Source organism: Coloeus monedula (assembly GCF_965178545.1).
Source record: "Coloeus monedula genome assembly, chromosome: 20".
Lineage (NCBI taxonomy): Eukaryota > Metazoa > Chordata > Aves > Passeriformes > Corvidae > Coloeus > Coloeus monedula.
In genome coordinates, this window is record NC_138800.1 from 1,626,746 (window position 1) to 1,647,989 (window position 21,244).

The following is a 21,244-nucleotide window of genomic DNA, read 5'->3' on the forward strand; positions in this document are numbered from 1 at the left end:
TGCATCATGCTCCATGCCTGTTACACATTTAACACGTACAATTCCTGGATTGCTTTCTGCTATCAGTTTGAATTTTATTTTTATTCCCACAAGACAGCCTGCAAATGACACTTTTTAAGCCCTGATGGCTGAGCAGTGTCTCAAGATACTGATGTGACAGTGCCGGGACCTCCAAGGTGCTGGGGACCCTCGGAGGGGCATCTGTGCCAACCTGCCCTCCCCTACTCCAGCTCTGCATTGTTTATCCACTGCCAGGAGCTGGGCTAAAGCCCTGGGGAGAGCAAAACCTGTTTGGGCCATTGACATTGAGTATCCTTGGTGCAGCAAGTCAGGACCTCGGAGGTATCCATCATTCCGGCTGCCTGGAGGCAGGCTGGAGCCAAGGAACTTGCCTGAGCAGCTAGTAAAATTTTAATGCACTCTGTAGTGTGGTCATGTCATACTCAGTTATGGCAAATAATCCCAGATGCCTGCAGAGGTAAAATGGAGCTGTAATGTGCTTGCCTCCTAACCCGAGCTGACAGCAATGATGTACGACTACCATTAGCGGAAAATATCACTTCAACTAACCCATGATCCAGCTCCGCTAAGGGTCACATTATCCATGAGGAACAAATTACACTCCCAAAGTAAATACAAATTTTCTACACGAAATGGGTACAAAAAGAAGGGAAGGGGAGCGGGGCGGGGGAGGGGAGGGGGAGAGGGCAGGAGCACACGTTCCGTGCGCTGCCGAGTGACAGCGGTGACAAAGGACGGGCGAGGGCGGCCCGGGAGCGCCCCACGCCCGCTCGCTCCCCGCTCGCTCCCCGCCCGTTCCCCGCCCGTTCCCCGCTCGTTCCCCGCCCGTTCCCCGCCCGTTCCCCGCCCGTTCCCCGCTCGTTCCCCGCCCGTTCCCCGCCCGTTCCCCGCTCGTTCCCCGCCCGTTCCCCGCTCGCTCCCCGCCCGCTCCCCTCTCTGCCAAACGCCTCATCCTTTACAGCAAACGCGCTCGGCTCCCGCTTTACTGCCGCTCGCACGGCGGGGACCCTCTGTGCGGCACATCAAATGAATAAAAAGGAGCCTTATCTTCCCTCCTAATGGGCCTTAAACAGTAAGAAATGCTTCCTGATTGCCGGAGCCTCGCTAGCGCAGGAAGGCTGGGTGATCTTTCACCCTTGGGGCAAGTTTAAGGTGCTGCGTTTTCCAGAGTGAAAAAGACAACACCTGTACAAATACGCAGCGTAAATCGCCCTTGTGGGAAACATCCCGGCTTCGCAGAAACAGTTTTTGGAGTAATACTGAGGAATGGTTTCTCTAATCCTATCCTTAGCCAAAATAAATACATGCCAAACAGTAAGACAGCAGTATCCCATGACCTGAAGTAATTGATTAAAATTGGGTTCTCAGCCACTGTTTCCCCTCGTTTGCCAAACGTGGTGGTTGGTACCCACCATCCAAGGAGTTTTTCTGAGTATCCAGCGCCCTCTTGACCAATGCTTTGCCCTTCCTGGAGCACAGAGGGGCTGAATGGCCTGACAGCTTCTCAGCCTTTCTGTGCCAGCCCCACAGAACCCAGAGAGATGGGACCTGGGGAGGGCAGGATCCCCCCACCAACCCCCGGCGCTCCCACATAAAGGCCCAAATTGCAGCCAGTCCCTGTTCAGGAACCTTCAGTGCCTTCAAACCCCACAGGAACTCTTGTCCAGTGGTTTCTTGCTGTTCCCTGGCCAGGAGAGACAGGGAATGTCTCACACAAGCTAAGGCCACACACCAATTTCTTTCTTCTTCTTACTAGACTGGAGATGACACACTTTACATTTTGAAGTTTTCCTCTAAAAATCCCCCCCAGTCTTCCTATACCTGCACCTATGGTTGAGAAGTGGGAAGAATGGGATGAAAAAAACCCCAGCTCTGACGACAGGCCCTTCTTTCAACAGCTCAATAAATTCTCAGAGTTCCCTTAATGACAAAAATTTCTCAGACTAGGTAAACTGTAATTTATTATTTATATTCCAGCAGTGCATAAACACCAAATGGAAACCCTGGTAGAGTTTTAAACTGTGAGAAGAGTAGAGATATTACTGTAGCACTCTATGGCCGTGGTGGTGGCTGGGTATAAATGTAGCTGGCTCCCAGCTGTCTCTCTGCCACAGCCCTGGCACCATCCAGGGGGATATTTTTCCCTTGAAATGCTACCAAAACTCTTCCTTCCCTCATTCCTCCCAGGGGTGAGGAAAAAATACCCCAAATACAGTTTTGTTTCCAAGCACCCTACTAAAAAAAATCCCAAACTGATGTAACTGCCCACATGAGAGTGGATTGCACCCAATTATAAATGTAATCCTTTGGATAAAAGATGTCATAAAGCAATTTCACCACCATTTAATCCATTTATGACAAAGCTTTTGCAGAACACACAGAACACAGCCCTGTGCAAAGCAGCTGCTTATTTTGGCCTTCTGTTTTCCAGCACAGTTTGTGCTGGGGTTGCTCTGGGTTCTTCCTGTTCCCCTGGAAAGGACAATTTGCTGTGTCCTGCACATGCCTTGGAGTGGAGAGGACATGGAGCAGCTCTGCCCCAGCTGAGCAGGGTGCTCTGTGCATTCAGGTCTGCAGGGCAGGAGGAAATGGCTCCTCAAGTTCATGAACAACAAACGCTGCCTTTATCCAGAGCTAGGGACTGACATGGTTTTAGCAGGCCCTTCCCAAGTTCCTCTTGGGTTTATCAGAGCGTTTGTTACTACCTAAATCAGTCGAGTTTGCAAAGCTGGAAAGAACTACAAACACACAAACACATAAACGCTTGTATGTGTTTAACCACCAAACACTAAAATGCAGCCTGTGCAGTCAACTGGGAGAGACACATCTGCCAAAATGCTACTCCAAAATGCCTCTCCAAAGCCCACACACAAAATAATTGGCCAAAAGCACTGCAGAAACATACAGAGGGTGCAGGTGTGAATGCTCTTCTGTGCGTACAGATACCCACAAATAGCCTTTTACCTGGGTATAGCAGAGTAATTTATGGTATTTCCTATGCCATAATCTTTGGTTTGTACCTGCTTTATAAGCAATCAGATGCATCAGCATTATCATTAAAAATAATCTGATTCAAGAAAGATCTTTCTTCAGCTCTCTTGGTGCTTTTAATGGCACAGTACCTTTTTCTTCAAGGAAGAGAATTTTCTTTCAAAGAGAAAAATAATGAAGCAACACACTCCCACCAGCACGGGCTCCTTGGCAAGCACAACACCCACTCATTCTAATCCCAATCCCCTCCCTTTGTTACTCTCCCCCTCTGAGCAGATGCCAACACCTGGCAAATTTAGCCACTGGCTTGACCGAGCTCTGTCCTCCCTCCTCATCCCACACCAGGGGCACCCAAAGTTGAGCCCATTTCAGCAGGGACACTTGGGCTGCAGCCAGGACCAGCCAGACACTGCTGGGCCCTGGGAGACCATGTTCCAGTGGGATTCAAGAGCCTCATAACTGACTGGGTACTCCTGAGATAAACACAGAACTAAGGCATCAACGGTGATATTTTTTTAGGCTGCTCATCCTATCAAAGTTGGATACAACTCCAGCCAGAAGCAGCTCTGTTTGTGCAAAGCAGCTCCCTTGATCAATGAAGTATTTTCCTAAGAAGTGAAAAATCACTAAAGTGCCTCAGATCAAGCCTTTAATTATAAAATTAAACAGAGTGGGGAGAGGAAATGGTAGAGATGGAGAATAAAACAGGACCTCACTTCTTACCTCATCTTTATCACCTGACTTCCTTATCAGAGCTCTTTGTACATCTTTTCCAAACAAGATTTCCTTTGATTTCCAGAAGACAAACTTTGTGTTTGCACTTATGTTTTTAATGTTGTATTAATTACCATGGGTATAATTTTAAAGATTGTATCGAGATATCAAAAGATAATACAGTTGCACTTCAATTTGTCAGCTCTGCAATAGCTTGCCCTAATTTTAGATTATCAGCTCTGGAGACCTGCTCAAAGAGTAAGACTGACAGACTTTTTAATGGAGAAAATCGGAGTTCCCCTGGGATCCATACTTTTTTCTGATTCAGTAAGAAATCCCAGTGGCATTTGCTGAAAGGATCCCAGGATGGAGAATGACATCTCTCTAAGAATTAGTGCTTCTCACTCTGATGCAAGTCTTCCAAATATACTCTCCCTCCACAGGCATGCCCGCTACTTCTTCAGGCTTTTCAGCAACAGGAGGGTGAAATGTCTACTTTGAGTGCTCCAGTCCAGTCCTGTGTGTCAAACTGAAGTGAAGGAGCATGAATCTGTATAAATAGACAAATTATCCACCCAAAATATGTCATTTAAAATTGAGATGCTGACACAGCCTAAGCTACAGCACCGCTAAGCAGGGGCTGCATCATTGTTTCAATTAAATATCCTTGTTTCTTCTTCCCGAGAAACCTCTGGAGAAATGTCTCATTTGAGGGCAGACACAGACAGAAAGTGACTCTGTCTGTCGGCTCCCAATTAAAGGCTGGGGAAGACAGATTGGAGGCACAGCCATCACCTAACAGAGATCAGATATCAGCTGTGATTTACGAAGCCAGATAGGCACAGATCCAAGTCAGGAAAAAGGAATGTGACCAGGCTGAGACACTGCCTTTCCCACTCTGCCACCCCTCGCCATCCAGCTGCTCCTCAGGCTCCCAGGTCCTGCTCCTTCATTCCTTCTGCTGCTCACGGTGGCCCATCCAGTCAAGCTTGAACCAGCTCATCCTCCAGCCCCTCGACCTGTCACACACCATTCCTGATGCTGATCTGCCATATTTTATTCAAAAGCTCTGGTCTATCTTTCTGGACTCCAGGTTTTATTTATTCTAGCAGAAATATGTACTTATATGCATTCCTTCTACCTCTCATGGATCTCCTCTGGAGGATCAGTGTGGGTTTGCCCTCAAAAATCCTAAATGAAGCAAAATTGCCTCTTTTGCATTTTCTGAAGAGCAAGCACAGAACTGCTCTGCAGCAATTAACCCTACATTCTGTACACTACAGGGCATCAACATCTGTAAGAGATAGTCCTAAAGAAAAGCAGATCTCCTCTTCCCAGAAACATTTCAGGCCAAGCTGTTTCTGGTGGGAGGGGCACAACTCCACAATCCTCAGAACACACTGAGCGAGGTCCAACCCAGAGCAATTTGTCAATTCACTGCTAGAACAGCTCCACAGCTGGAGGCCAATATCATCATGATATAAGACATTTGGGTAAAGGATCTTCAAACTTCTAATCCTGCTGAGCACCCTCAGCTCCCCTGGTTATTAATGAAAACTGAGGATGTTGGGCACTGCTGGTGAAATGATCCCTTGCACAGGATCTGGCTCCTCGCTTCTCCCAGTGCAGTGTGCTCACAGGAAATTTTTGTCCAAAAAATGTTATTTTATTTAAAGCAGGAATTCAAAAATCTTCTGGGTCCTATTGAAAGAGATCTAAAAGATCCTGCCTGTCTGAAGAAAAGAAGTTTCTACTTGTCAGTTAAACAAAGGAATAACGCACAGCCTCCTTTATAGTGTGTACTTTACCTGTCATCCAACAGCCCATTATCACGTCACGGCAGAGTGCACTTTTCTACAGGTCACTTTGTTTAAAATGACATGGATAATGCACATGTCAGCGAGCTGACAGTCCCCACCGTCCTTCAGAGATAAAACCCAGCGACGAGCGCCTGTTCTTATCTGGGGTACATGCCTTGGTCTATCATCTAAGTCAGGCAGAACATGATTTCTCCAGAGAGCACTTTTTTCATTTCCTGATTTTAAGAAAATCAAATAAGCACCATTTGTCTTCATCTGAATATGCTTGACCTGCTCAAATGATGATGTCTCGCATTTTATAACAGGCTACATATGCTGAATTCAAATTAACAGCAGAACAAGGCCTTTAGATCTTTGCCTGGGCTGCCAGCACAGCCTGAATAAATATGCCAGGGTGAGCAATCATCTCTTAGAACTGGGCCTGAGCTGTAGAGCTCAAAGCTGGGTCTGGTTCTGACATTTGAAAAGCACTAAATTTTTTGGGATATTTGGGTCTGCACATAATCTCATTCCATTAAGGGGAAGACAAAATACAGATCACGGAGATGAAATACACATCTGGATTTTAAATCCTGCCCACATAAGTAGTGGGATATTCTGTGTGAGGTACAGTCTCGAGTCTCTCTTGTACTGTGTTGTGGAAACCATCCTAAAGCAGCATCCCCCCTCCATCCCCAAAAGCTGCCTCTGGCTTTCTGTACAGGAGTGCTGCAAGAGAAAATACAGGGAAACAGGCAGAGGTTCAGCTCCATAAATGCTGCAGTGACAGGAAATTACACTTTTAGTTCTGGGTGCCATAAACATAGGAGCTGAAATTCAGTTTATCATCTTCCTCTGCATAAGGAACATCCTGAAAATGAATAATCACTTCACAGGATGGAATGTAATGGTAATGCATTAAAAATTCATATTGAAAAGTGCAGGTTAATATTCTGTGCAAAAACCCAACAAAACCTCCCCTTTCTGTTGTCACACTGATTAACTCCAGTGATTAGTTCCCTTATGCAAGGAAAATCATTGCATTTCAAAACAAACAGAAGTTCTTTAACATAGTTAGCAAATTATTAAGAAACATGAGGAAAAATTCCTCTACTTGGGAAAAGAGCTGAAGGGCAAAGCTTTGGAAGTATACACAGAATGGTTTGAGAATTTTTTTGGCTTCCTGTTACACAAACCCTGTAGAAAACTGATTAAATTCATGGAAGGTGATTTTTGTACTCATTGTTTCCCTCTGGATTTTACAGCATATTTGTACTTGGCTGTTGGATAAGCTGCACACCAGCATGGTCATCTCTCCTCTTCTTGGCTTGCCTTGGAGCTGCTTAACACAACCACTCATGAAACTCTAACCACTTCAACATTATTACAGGAACAATGTTTTCTGACATTATTTTCCCCTTCCCTGACTTCCATCCCCCAATTTATCCAGGGAAAGAGGAGGCAAAAGTGATTACATTATCAAAACATCCCTTAAGGCTCAACATACACAAATAAAAATCACAAAATCCAACCTGGAAATGAAGAAATTAGACCCGTTTTTCTGTGATGATTATTTTAGTTTTGCCAAAGAAAGAAGGTTAGTCTGTTCACAACATAAAATAATGGATAAAAATATTCATCAGTGTGGATACCAGTTCTTCATTACTATTAGTCTAAACAATAAACAGCATTAGAGGCTGATGCCTGACCTTTCAGCATTACATTTTTCCCCTTTCCCACTTAGAAACCCAAAATTATGGAGACAGTTAACAGCAAGTTGTGTCACTTGACTTAATGTACAGTTCCCAAATGTTGTTTCTAAAAAATAGATACATCAACCATAACACCTCTATGGAATTTGCAGGCCCTTGCCTGCAGAGAAGCAAACAGGCACCAACAGTGGTTAAGTAACTGTTAAGAAGTGCAAATGTGAGGGCTACAAACAGACTCAGTTGCTGTTACAACTTCCAAGGGGAAGTGTAGCCATGGAAAGGGTTGGTAGTGAGACTGGTGTTCATAAACAACTCACACAAACTGTGGCATCAATATGCTTAAAGACGAACTGTGCAGCCTCCAAAATATTCATTAGAATTCTCTTTCCTTGGAGGTCTATTCCAAAATTAAACTAGAGACAGAAATTTTCTTTGTATAGAGATGCTTTAGGTTAGTCCAAGAAGAAACTTTGAATAAGTAATAGATTAGGAGGAATAAGGGAATACAGTAAATTAGTTTTGCTCCCATACTGATTTTCTTTCTTACCTTTTCTTCTTGATCACTGTCGCTGTCACACTGAAACACAAAAAGAGAAAAAGCACAGGTAAGAGAAACTTGTTACAGCAAAAAAAAGGTAAAAATTTCTGTGAACAAGATGGGTGATACACACATAAATGCTGGGCGTCACATCTGGAAGCTTTAGGAACAAGTCCAGTTACTGTGTGGGAGGAAATTTCCCCTCACTGCTGATGAGGGGGGTACATTTGTGTGTTTGAATTATGAAACAACCACCCAGCACACACCAAAAGCCATTTGCCAAGCCCTCTGTCAGTTCAGCTCAGGGGCACAGGAGCTGATTGTGCAGGAGCACGTTCAGACTCCAGAACTGGATAAGGGAAGAAGAAAAAGAGTCTTCAAGGGTTGGTTTGTTTTCTTTGGATGGACAGTACTCCTCATGCTCACTGCCAGTCCATCAGCTCCACGGGCTCCACGGAGACAGCTCAGCTCTGCCCAGCCCAAAGGGCAGCATTTGCAAGGCTGCTGTTTTCCAGGAACACATGGAAAAGTCACCCCATGGCTTTGCTTATGGCTGCTGAACTAAAGAATTCAGAGATCACAGAGGGAGCAAGAACATTCCCCATTCACTGATTCCCTGAGGTTCTCTGGGAGTAGCCCAGGTATCACAGGACACACAGTTTTACAAAGTGCTGAACGGTAACTCTAGAGAGTCCTGATATTTATCTGGTGCCATTGCTCCATTTTTTAGTAAGTTTTACTACAGTAGAAATAGAGCAGGACTAGATCTCTCAATGTTCCTTAGAGATAAGCATCAGAACCCAAACCACGTTTGCATTTGCTAGAAGTACAAAAGCTGTGTTGGAAACAGGACTCTAAGAACCTTGGAACTCACAGGTTTGATCCCTCCCACCAAATTCTGGGTAACTACACCTCCTTCTGTGGGTTTGTTTTGCTTCTCTCTACAGCTGTAGGTTCTGGAGGATGAATTGTCTGTATCACTCAAGACTGAACTCACACTTCTGCAGATCTAAGGGCAAATATTCCCAAGGAAAACCACCAAACAGGAGACCCAGGCTTTCCTCCCCGAGGACCAGGTGACTGTCAGGTTCTTACAGCTCTTGATGTATTTACATCATGTTTAATGCAGCTTTGAGTATTTTTGTACGACAACCAAATTGCTTTAAAATCAGTTATATTTTGTGAATTCCAAAGGTTAACTATACAGTGGGATGTGAATAGACAGAGCCAAATACACCCACAAATACACACACTTGATTTGCACAAATCAACTCATCTTCTGTCTGTTGTTTAATTATAACTTTTCTGTTTCACTAGCTTTTTCCTTGTTTCATCAGTACAGGGGGTGAAAAGGTGCCTTCCCTACACCCTGAGCTACATACTAACAAATTAGAGCTAAGAACTATTTCTAGGTATTTTTCAACTAATTTTAAAGGAAGCAAAGATTAGATAAAATTACAATCTCCTTGCAGCTGATTCCAAATAGAAAAGGAAGTGAAATTTATTTAATAACTGAAGTGATTTATATAGCACCAGTTGCACCAGAGTATTTACTCTGGTAGCAAACAAACGAGAAAGAACATGAAGACAGGGGACAATTTTAGCTAGAATTCTGAAAACCTCACACAATGTTCAAATTAATGAAGAGTCAACTGACAAAAGGAAAACATTTCTAGAACAGCATGGCATTGATAGAAAGTACTCCTACCTTCCCCCATAAATATAATGCATTTTGACTTCAGCAGGACTGCCTGTATGAGATTTTGGTATGAAGATGAGCAAGGCCCTGCACTTACAAAAAGCAGACTTGCCCATGGATTTTCATCCATGAAAATCATGGCATAGAATCAGAGAATCTCCTGAGCTGGAAGGGACCCATGAGGATCACCCAGTCCAACTCCTGGCCCTGCACAGCACATCCCCAAGAATCACAAAGCAAGTCACAATCAAAAATGTCACAGAGATTTTCCCTTTACTATCTCTGCTTCACAGGTGTTGGAAAAAATTCAGCTTTTAGGCTTGGTCACCTTCTCCCCCTGGATGGTCAGAGCCAGGAGTCTGCTCACCATGAGCTCCCCAGGATCCATTATCACACCTCCTATGTGTTTCAAACCAGGGAGCTCAGGAGCAATTGCTCCTTTTGTTTGTGTCTCTGCCCACCCTCCAGGCAAACTCCAAGTCTTGACTGTAGTATCTGAACCCAAAAGGAAAAGAAGGGTGGCAAAAGGTGGATGTCAAAGCAGGAAAGAGCAATTCCCTCTAAGCAGCAGGGCTCAGGGGGTTTCAAGGTGTCACCCACTCCTGGTCTGGGCACATGAGCAGGTGTCCTGTGACCCAGCCATGCTCACAGCGCTCTGCAGCCTCTCCTTTCCCCCAGTTTTAGTCTGGCTTAAGGAATCTCTCCTCTGTTGTTTTTCCCAACTCATAAGCTTGGAAAAGCTCAGGGTTTTTGTCTTCCCTGCAGCATAGAGGTACCTGGGGAGAAGAGAATTTGCCAGCACTGACATCTGAATTTGCCAACAGAACAGTTCCCCGCAGCCGAGTGAATCTGCAGAGCGGTGTCAGAGGGAAGCATTTCCACCAAAGTGTTAAACCTCCAAAGCCCCGCTCTCCAACAGTCCAGTTCTAATTTCAAGGTCCGCTTAATTCCACATCAAATAATTACTGCTGTACCCAGAAGCACCTTGTCTCCAGAGTTAAGCATATGGCGAAGGACTGAGACCTACTGGTGTCCATTATGGAAGCAGCACGGGTGCCAAGCCGATTAAAAATGCTCCTGCTCCCTTCACACCGTGCCCAGTGAGTGACAGCTCTGTGCCTTGGCCAGTCGGGGTGGCTGCCAAAGCAGCCTCTGCTGCACAGGGCCCACATGGCACTGGGAGAAAACACTGCCATTCCTGCCACTGAATTCCCACACTGACCCGAGGACTTTGCTGGGAGCTCAGCAGGAGTGCACCATCCAATTTACAGCTCCAGCCTCCAGAGCCCTCCGTGCCAGCCTCTGGCAGAGACAGATGATGGTCAAACCCCTCCAGTTCATAAATTATGCAACGGCAATAAATGCACTCAGCAAACAGCTCCCGATGTTTGACCAGCCTGGCTCTGAGGCAGCTCCTGCCCTCACACAGAGGGGCTGGGCACCAGGGGAGGACCCACTGGCCAGCAGTGCTGTCCTGGGCCAATGGCAGCATTCTGTGGACCAGCAGGATGGAAGGAAAAAAGGAGGGGGAGGAGGAAAGAACTCAAAGCACTGCTCTGGGGTTGTATTTCTGTGCAGCACCTCTCCGTGTGTGTGTGTGTGTGTGTGTGTGTGTGCAGGACACACTCTGCGCTGGCATGTTGTGCACACCCACCCATCAGACACTTTATGTGCAGGGGTAATGCCAAAAAGGGAGAAGAAAGATGTTTGCTACTCAGGCTGGAAACAGAACTGGAGCAACTGCATGTTGTCCCCACGCCTGAGAGTCAGCGCAGGCACTGCGGGCACCGCGCTCACACACAGCCACCCGTGCTCTGATGTGCTCATTTACATTTCTGGATGCAAGTTCTCCCCAGAGGTGCTAAAGCACAAGGTGTTTCCATCTCCTGCAGCCTTACTGCTGCCCACGGCTGGAGAGCACATTTTGGAAACCGAAGCTGACAACCGTGAAGTTGATTATTCAGAATTACTGGTCAATTTGAAGGCTCGAGTCTGCACTGCTCGTTCAATTCCTCAATTCCTCCAGCACTTCCCTACCTCCCAGGGCCACAGGAAGAAGTAAAATGATTTAAGTGCTTTGTGGTTCTCAGAGCACCAGACTGTTTTGGAATTGAAGCGATGGAAATACTTTGTACTGGCCTTCTGCTTTGGGCTGAGTTTCAGTATTCCGTGTCTATTACAAAAAGCTCATTTTTCGGTGCTCTCCCATGTCTTTTGTCAGGAAACCATGGCTCTGTGCACAGGCTGCCTTGGAATATTCTGCAAATAACTGGGAATCCAAAATATCATTCAGAGATAGCATGACCTGATTTTTGGATAACTGCCACTAGCTTCACTGGAAGCTGAGAGTGGTAATGTGACAAATCAGGACAAGGAGGCTGCAGACACATTTTACACCTGAACAAACAGAGGCTTCTTGCTCTGATTCTCAGGCTCAAGGCACTTACTGTCTCCACTCTGAACACAAGCTGTGACTGATTACAGCCACCCCAGGCCAGGCTTGAGATGAGCCCAGGCCAAATTGCCAAATTTGCCCAACACAACCCCCAGGCTCGTGCCAGGCACAGAAGTGAAGCCCAGATGGGCAGAACTGCTGAGCACCCACAGCCCCCTGGACGGCCAAGTCTTCAAGTGCACATGATCCCAAATGCTGTGAGAGCTTCTCAAATCACAGCATGACAGGCTCCTCAGAGCGAGGATTCTGCAGAATGGCTATTTTGTGCTTTTAAAAGTCTTGTACTGGCTAGAAGGGACTCAACAGTTTTTCCCAAAGGACCTACAGTGCTGCCAACCAAATTCAAAGCAAGTAAAGCTCACTCAAAATGATCTTCACAGATGAAAATCTTACAGGACATATGGAAACGTTAAGGGTGCTCCTAATTTCTAGAAAATCGGGGTAATAATGAGACCAGACTGACTGTGATTTGCACAAAGTGGCCATAGCTATCACTGAAACTGTTCCAACCCCTTAAACAACCAAAGTGCCCAGCCACCACCCATCACATCACCTGACACACACACATGCCAAGTGCTCAAGCTTCCTTTTGTAGTATTTCTGTAACTTCCTGCTCCAGAAATGCTAATCACAGTCAGGGACCCGAAAACCTGCATTTTTGTATGTGTGATGCAGTCAAAATTCAGACAATCATCCCTAAAATCAAGCCCAGGTGAGGAAGAGGACATACCAACTCCAAAGATCTCTGTACCAACAAAACAAAAAGCTTTCTTTCTGCCTCAGCCCGAACTCTGGAAGCCCTGCAATCAGCCTGGGCTGTGGCTGCAGCAGATGCATTCCCTGAAACAGGGGGTGTGCACACAGACCTGCAGTGGGATGTGGAAAAGAACTTTCCAATTCCCAGCTGAGGCCTAATTGCTGCTGTGTTTTTTAGAAGAAAAGGCAAACTGGAGATCAGGCTAAAGATTAGCTGCACCTCCCCAGTCCTCTATCCCAGGTGGAGAAAGTTAAAATGCACAGCACATCTCCCACAGCACCTGTGGAATGAGCCTGATCCCAAAGCCACGTTTCAAAAATCAGACACCCTATGTGGTGACAGCTCTCATTTGAGCCCATTTTAATAACTTGAGAGAGCCTGGTCCAAATCAAGCTGAGTAAAGGTCTGTGCCACCTCGCCAGCTCATTCAGGCTGAAGCAACACCACGGATTTCTCTGCACTTTGCTGATTGAACACATTCTTGTGCAAAAAGTGGCAATCATTGAATATCTCATGTACAATGACATTGAGGAGGGCATTGTTCTCTATTCTGCTCAATGGACTTTGCTGGAACAGCTATTTCATATCTTGGAGCCATTTATCATTGCCACCAAAGGAGTCAGTGCTGCTGCAACGCCAGCACTGAACAAAGTGATTCTACTCATCTGTCTGCTGAAAAGAAATCTGAAGAAAATGAGGGAAAACCCAGACCTCAGCGTGTTCACACTGACATTTACAATATTCTTGTCCATCTCTCCACCAATGACAAACTGGCAGCCCTGGAAAGGGCAAAGATGGGATTTTAGCTATACAATTAGACCTTTGCTTCCAAGAAAAAAGGAGAAAAAAACATCTCCTGGATGAAAGGAGACACAGACAGGGAATAAATGGGCAATTTTCTAATTGATGAAATGGAGACCGGCAGAGTAACAAAGAAACTAAGAGCAAGAATTTCACTTTTTCCTTCCTATCTTTGACTTTGCCTGCAAGTAGCATTCAGCATGGAGCTCCTTGCCAAGGAACCTTATATATATAGAATCTCACAAATTGGTTAACATCACAGTCTGCTTAGCAATTCCTCACCATTATCCACTGTGACTCACTGTAAGGAATGGCTCTGAAACAGAGATGGTCTGCGAAGTTTAAGGTCTGCTTTCTTAAAAGCTAAAATTATGGATTATTCACCAAAAAGTCCCATTTTACACAAATTATCTTAGTCTGGACAAAAGATTGCAATGTTGACCTTTAATCTGAATTCCATTTTATCCAAACTACTCCACTTCAGATGAAATGTATCAGTCTTGGACATTTGAAGTTATCTTGGCCCTTTACAAGAAAAATATTCAGAACTTAGAATGCCTTTCAGCTGCAATTCTTTTACATTCCTCCCTCCCAGGACTTTTATGATGGTTTTGTATTATAAAATGACACAATTAGTGGTTCCTCTTAGCTCTACCATCAACAAAACAATGGTTTAATAAGAAAGAATTCTATTTTGAGTATTAAAATGAAAACTCTGGATTATATATTATATCATCAGGATAAAGATGATCCACCTTACACATCTCTAGGATGTGGATATACCCTTGGTACCTGGTGGGAGGCACAAATATCCCTGGTAGGCCACGGGGAACTGGTTTGTAAAGCCAAGGGGGGATTTCCCTCCAGAAAGACCCCAAAAGACAAGTCCTGCTCTGAGGTTTGGTTCTGCTGTGTTGTATTTGCAGGGATACCCCCTGAAGGGGCAGGCTGGGAGCTGTGTGTCACTGGGAGGGACTGGAGGCTGCTGGGCACTGCTGGGGAGGCAGCACGGGACCTGCCTGAGGCTGCCAGGGGCAGAGCTGCCACCCTCTGTCCTGCCAGGCTGCCCCAGCTCCGTGTCACCCCAGGGACACATGAAACCAGCCCTGGAAGAAACTCATTTTCTTTTGTTCCTTGGAAACTGAGCTGGGACTGGCGGTTACTGCACCTTCTGTCCCCCAGATCCCACTCCCAGTGGCCTCCTCATGGTGTCACTGCTCAGTGACCCCACACCTGCTCGAGGCCCCATCCCGCCACCCCCAGAGAGCAGGATGATGCTCCCACCAGGGCCAGGGGAGCACTAAATGTGTTTTCCAGATGGAAAACTAACAATGCCATGCATTCCTCAAGCTCAGCACCCTCAAAAAGTGCCCACCACCAGCCAGGCACCCAAATCCCACCAGACCAGCTGGCACCAGGCATTGCCAGCCACACACACAGAGGAATCCTGATTTTAGAAGTCATTCTCTGTTGCAATTGAAAGGCAATGTCTCTGCCTCAGCTCCTGAGGGCACCATAAGGAAAAATGCCTCCATGGCTCTCCCCTGGGAGTCAGGACATACATTTGCTACCTCCTTACCTGCCTTGCTGGCTGCAGGCAACATGCAGCTGTCATGTTATTTTTAGCACCCTCTCAAATGATGGCAATTTGCAGTGGGTAATGTCATGTTTAGCATCTTCTCAACTCATGAGCACTTTTTCAGGGTTCGAAAAACAATAATAGTAAATAATAGTAAAAATGTGCATTTGTACTGATGGAGTAAGTCAATAGGAAAGATTTAAACTAATCAGTGGTTAATGAAGTCAGTGCCTAATACTGCATAAGTGGGTGTTATCTGTACAAGAAAAGATCCTTATTTTTCCGAACTCCTGGTCTTAGCTCATGAGTTCTGTTTGGAATTTGAGTCTTCCAGGTACTTACAGGCTAATGAAATAAAAACACCTTGATTGACAAGAAGCAAAGCATGTTACGGGTTAAAATAATACAAGAATCTATTTTTTACACTGTGTTGTGATCCATAAAAATCACCCTGAGCCTTTCCTCTTTCTTCTCTGCCTGTGAAGCCAATTGCTTTGATTGCAGTGATATGAGCTTACTGAAATGACTTGCCCTTGCTTGTGAAGCAAATGGAACATGCTAATAGAACTTATCGCATTACCGGATGCAAAAGTGCCATAGCTCATTACTTTAAGATAAAAGGATATCATTGCAGACGGGAAGCAGAATTGACTTTCTGAGGCCCGACTTGATGATGATTTAATCAACTGCTCTCTTTCACTTCTCATCTCTGCGCCTGTCGGTTTCCCAGGTGCTGTTAAATGAGACACTCAGAAAGTGAGCGGAGGGAAAGAAATTGCTGTCATTACTTTTCAAGAAAGGAGGTATGCAAATTTTCGACAGAAAGATTGCGTTCATAATGGGCCTGGTAAAATACAAGGATCATGCTTGACAGGTGAGGGCAAGTCATTTGTACGTCCTTAAAGTGAAGCAACCATCCTCATTTAGAAATTGTGCTCGATAAGAGAAGCTACAAATGAAACCCACGCGATGGCTGAGAGCAGCCAGCAAATCTTTGAAGACTTTGCTGCTGCAGCTCTGCCTTCAGCAGGTGCCTGGCGTGCCTTCACACATGGCTCTTCCCAACTGCCAGATGGCCAAAGTTTGACCTCAGTATCTCACAGAGATTCCTCTTAAATGTTTTTTCTTACTGTCAGCATTATAGTCACAGTCTGGGGTCTGAGAGTTTCTTCCTTTCTTCACCGCTGCCAGAAATAGATATTACAACAACAAAAAAAGCCCCCAACCAGCTAAGTGAGGGTTGAGTTAACTTTGAAAACAGAATCAAGAGGTTGGAGGCAACAACTTGTTTTCCTCTGCATGTGTGACAAATCTTGGATGGTCCAGAGCTTACACTTCATACAGCCAAGTAAAAAGAGTAACCCACAAAAAGGGTTGTGGTGGGAAGCAAAGAGGGTGAGAAGATGCTTCTGCAGGGCCCAAAAGAAACCTGGGGTCCTGTGTCATTGCAGCAAGAGAGGAAAGGGTAAAGAGAGAGAAACTGGATGCTCTGTTGACCTGATGGAGAAGTTCAGATATTCTAAAATTAGACGTTAAAAAAGCACAACAATTGAGATGATGAATTATGCACAGGCTAAAAACACTCTAAAGATCCTGGATGGCTATTGAGCTGTTTGGATCATTCTAAATGGGGAAATGAGAACTACCAAGCTTTTATTGGTGTCAATCAGGTTTTCCATCAGAGATTGATAGTCAGCCACAGCAAACAGGTTCCTCGGGGACACTCTAAGCAATGGATACAGCAGTTTGTCATAAAATGTTGACATTTTTCTCAGATAACAGCATAGGACTTAAATAGAATTAATGTCATGAATATTTAGAATTAACCAAGAAACAGCTGGGAAATACTGCCACAAAGGAAGCTGGGTACAACAGAAAATGATTTAAATAAGAACAGCCACTATATTAATTCCAAAATAGGTGCATTTTAAGAATTTATAATTCTTTTTTTTCTCCAGAACACATTTCACTGCCCCTGTGCTTGTTTATGGAACACAACTATCAGATATGTTATTTGCCCTTTTCCCTGTGTGTCAGGTCCTTAACCCTCCATATCCACCTAACTGGGAGTGATCCAGCAATACCCTTTGGATCTGACTCACCTCTCACCAAAAATACTGCACTGGAGGTTGAAAAGCAAGATGATGGAAGAAAGATAGCTTTGGGCTGGGACTCAGGAGATCCACCTCTGTCGCTGGCTATCAGGATCACCTCAGGCAAGTCACTTACTCCCTTCTGCTGTCAACCCTCTACTTTTCATCTCTTTGGGCTATTAAATGGAACATTCCCTAGGATTTGCTCACTTTCACTGTATGTGTTTATAAAGTGTGCAGGATAATAAGGCATTTTCCTTCGAGAATGTTGGTCTTAGTAAATGGAAGACATCAAGAAGAAGAAAAAAGCATTAAGACCTGGATCAGGCCCTAGACACACCATGCCTGTTTTCAGTATAGATCTCATCTTCCACCAACTAAAGTGCATGATCTCTGGAAAACGGTATCATTTCAACTGAAAATTATTTTTATTTTCACTTAGAGCAGCGCACACAGAGCAGCAGCAATCCAGCATCGACAGCACTGCACAGGGGTTGCTCTCTTGTGCAGGCTGCAGCAACTCTGAGCACAACATGGCCACTGAAACCCACACAAAGACAGATCCAATTGATTTCTAGGGCAAAATAGTTGTAGAAATCATATCTGAAACAAAATATAAATAATAAAAAGCCATCTTTTCTCTTCTTTCCCAAACAAGACCTCTTTAGCTTTTGAGTTCTGTGTCTTCACAGTAGCCTAAACAAGTTAAACTGAATTGTATAAATAATAATGGTAATAATAATTCCCCAAACAACCCCAAACAATTGATCCTTAGGGATAAGACCTTAACAGCTGAGCTATAAACCTCTGAACATTGGATTTTAATGGATACTAAAAACCCCTTAACTAAGCCCTATAAATATAACCTGAAACCAAATGATTTGTGTTCTAAGCTGTTTGCAAACTCCCATAAATGTTCCTCATTGTCATAATGCCAGAAAAATAGCTCAGCCAGTGTACTCAGCCCTGCAAACTGGCTTCTGTGCTGTGCTTTCATTCCCTTTTCCACTCTCTGCTTTATAATTCATCACTCCCACAGTTGTTATGTATTATTATTACTATTATTATTTATTGCTGCCTTTATCATTTTTGTTCAATTGATAAATTGTCTGTGCAAGACCTGAGGGAAGAGAAGGATTATTCTAAATGTATTGTAAAGACAATGGTACACTTTGGCCTGCCTGGCTCAAATTTCCTTTTTGACATACATGGTTCTATAATTTGGAATCTGTGATCTCTTATTAGGAAATGAAAGCATTATTTTTTTCCCTAGAATGCTGCAACTATAATAATTGAATTTAAAACAGGAGCTGTATTTCTCTTTTTAGAGGTAAGAATAATATCCCTGACTTATCAGTTGAACTCAGCCATTTGTTATTCAAGGAGTGGCTGAGAATAATTAAGAATATTCATCGCTGCCTGGCTGCCCCTGGATCCCTGGCAGTGTCCAAGGCCAGGCTGGACGGGGCTTGGAGCAGCCTGGGACAGTGGAAGATGTCCTTGCCCATGGCAGGGGGTGGAATGGGATGGGCTTTAAGGCTCCTTCCAACCCAAACTGTTCTGGGATTCTTTGATAGCTGGGGGATGTTGTCCAACAGAGCATCCGCCACTGGAGATACCCCCTTTATCAACAAGCAGTGGCAGAAGTGATACCTTGGTGTGTCCCAGCAGCCCACCCAGGAAAGGGAACTTCTCATTTCCTCCAGCTCTCTCTTCCTGAGGACCTCCTTCAATCAGCCCCAAAGCCCCGTGTGCTTCCTCTGTTCTGAGCAAAAGCTGTTGCTCCCACGTTGGTTCTGCAGTGATCCCAAACTGGGGCTCACGGTGCTCAGGGCATGGCCACTGACAGCAGAGAGGTGGGAGAGCCACAGAATATCCCAAACTGGAAGGGACCCCAGGGATCACCCAGCGCAGCCCCTGGCCCTGCACAGACACCCCAACAACCCCACCCTGGGCATCCCTGGCAGCGCTGTCCCAACGCTCCTGGAGCTCTGGCAGCCTCGGGGCTGGGACCATTCCCTGGGGAGCCTGGGCAGTGCCCAGCACCCTCTGGGGGAAGAACCTTTCCCTGATCTCCAGCCTGAGCCTCCCTGACACAGCTCCAGCCACTCCCTGGGTGCTGTCCCTGTCACAGGGAGCAGAGATGGGAGATGTCCCTCCACTGTTCCTCAGGAGGAAGCTGCAGAGAAGCTGCAGCTCCAGGTAAGACCCAAACATCTACTTTAAGAGCCACTCTGCTGTACAAACACCCACTGTGGCCCTCAGTTTACCACCAATGCTCTCTTTGCAGGGATAAAAAAAAAAATGTTTGGGGTTTGGTTGGGATTTTTTTTTCCCACTGCTGCATCAACCTACCCCCAGACTAAGTGATAAAAACTCCTGTATCATAAATACTATCACAGGCTCCATGACTGTTATCAGCAGTGGCAAATTTCCTGTCACAGCCAAGGCAAGGGATTGTTTTGAATTGTTTTGCCTTTTAGCTCAGTGCTCAAAAAGTTATCCCTGTCCAGGAGGGTCTTGGAAAATGCAAGAGTTTTGCCAGCAGCAGCTGTGCTGAAGCAGGGCTGTGGCTAATGCAGCACTGAGCCTTACTGGCACTGCCCATGTGCTTCTTTTTCAGCTGCAATGAGACTTCACACTGCTGGGAATTCTCTCTTCCAAAGGTGAACCCCACATCAGGGCCAGGAGACATCCTGAACACCAAACACAGGACTTCCCACTAAGCTCTCTGTCAAGAAAGAAGGGACACACCGAAGCAGAAGGGGATGCAAAACAAGTCTGTCTGAGAATATGAGGATCCACAGGATGCCTGGAAGGAGTAGAAGCTTTGTATCTTTGATGTTTGTGGTCACCACTACCCCACAGACAAAAATTCACACCGGATTTCTGGCTGGATGATCCCAGCAAAGCACCTGCATCTTGTACAGAATGGAATTTTAAACTGCTCAACCTGTGCTCTGCAGTTTTGAGACGGATTAGGTAGAGCAAGGAAATTCACTGCTTTCTCCAGAGATATTCTCTGTGAATACAGAGCCTCGGAATTCCACAAGGGATGTTTTAGCAAGGTAGAGGCTCCCTCTATTTTATAGATACCAAAAGATTGGAAGTTCCATTCTCATCTCTTCTGAAAATTAAGTACTAGGAAGGCTCTGAGATTTCAAACATGTTCTCCCCACAAAAACCTCTGTAGGCTTTATCTTCAGTCTAAGAGGCAAGTGAATAACAAGATGCAATGGGTAAAATCCAGATAAATTTAGACTGGTGCATATGTTAAAAATGGGGAATAATTTATTATTCTTCACTTAAAAACAGGGCAGATTTTCCCTAACTGAAAAAAATTAATAAAAAATTAAAACCTTGCCTAAATGTTGTGCCCTCGTTCAGTCAGTTACTGTACTCCAGGCAGTACAATTAATTAGTGGAGATCATATGGCCTGTGCTAGACAGGAGGTCACAGCAGATCACACCCTCATTGCCGTAAATGATGTGAATTTATAAATCCCTGAACATCCACATCCTTCCACTCCTACATCCACAGCCAGCTCGTTAATGCTTCGGATCTCCTGTGATCCAGCAATTCAGGCCAGTTCCATTCAGTGACAACAGCTCTTTCCATGCTGGGACAATCCTGAAGGGCTGTGAACGACCTCTGAGCTTACTCCAGAGCCAGGAGGTTTTCCCATTTCCCAGGAACAGTAGATCCTGCCAGCTTTTACAGTGAATTTGGTGTTGGTGTTGCTGTGTATGTTGAGTTTTATTCATGTTCACAGGATTCAGTTTTATCATGCTGCAGGAATAGCACTTCTTCAAGACTCATTTCAGCTTTGCTATTAAGCTCGACTACCTTTTTTGAGTAATCAATAAAAAGTCTGCTACAAGAGGACACCGTGATTTACAAATACAGGAAAAGAAAGAGAACGATGCAGAGCCATTGGTAGGAATCTGAAGGACTGTTGGGAGGGGGGAAATAAAAAGACTATGAGAAGAATCTGAACAATCAATTTAATCTTGGAGGAAAATTCAGCAGAGCTATCCTGCGTGGCAGCTATCATAAAAAGATGTGGGAGAAATCTACAGGAAAT

The 21,244-nt window shown here is 45.0% G+C and overlaps 1 protein-coding gene across 2 annotated transcripts in view; it reads right to left on the reverse strand.

Annotated features, from left to right (window-relative positions):
* The window catches only part of AUTS2 (activator of transcription and developmental regulator AUTS2), a gene marked incomplete at both ends in the record, with an annotated part of 761,383 nt that overhangs the window by 228,144 nt on the left and 511,995 nt on the right, over positions 1–21,244 (reverse strand). For both annotated transcript variants that reach the window (XM_082294494.1, XM_082294493.1), the window contains one exon: positions 7,785–7,814. In XM_082294494.1, the coding sequence (XP_082150620.1) occupies positions 7,785–7,814 (30 nt within the window). The remainder of the gene's footprint in view (positions 1–7,784; positions 7,815–21,244) is intronic.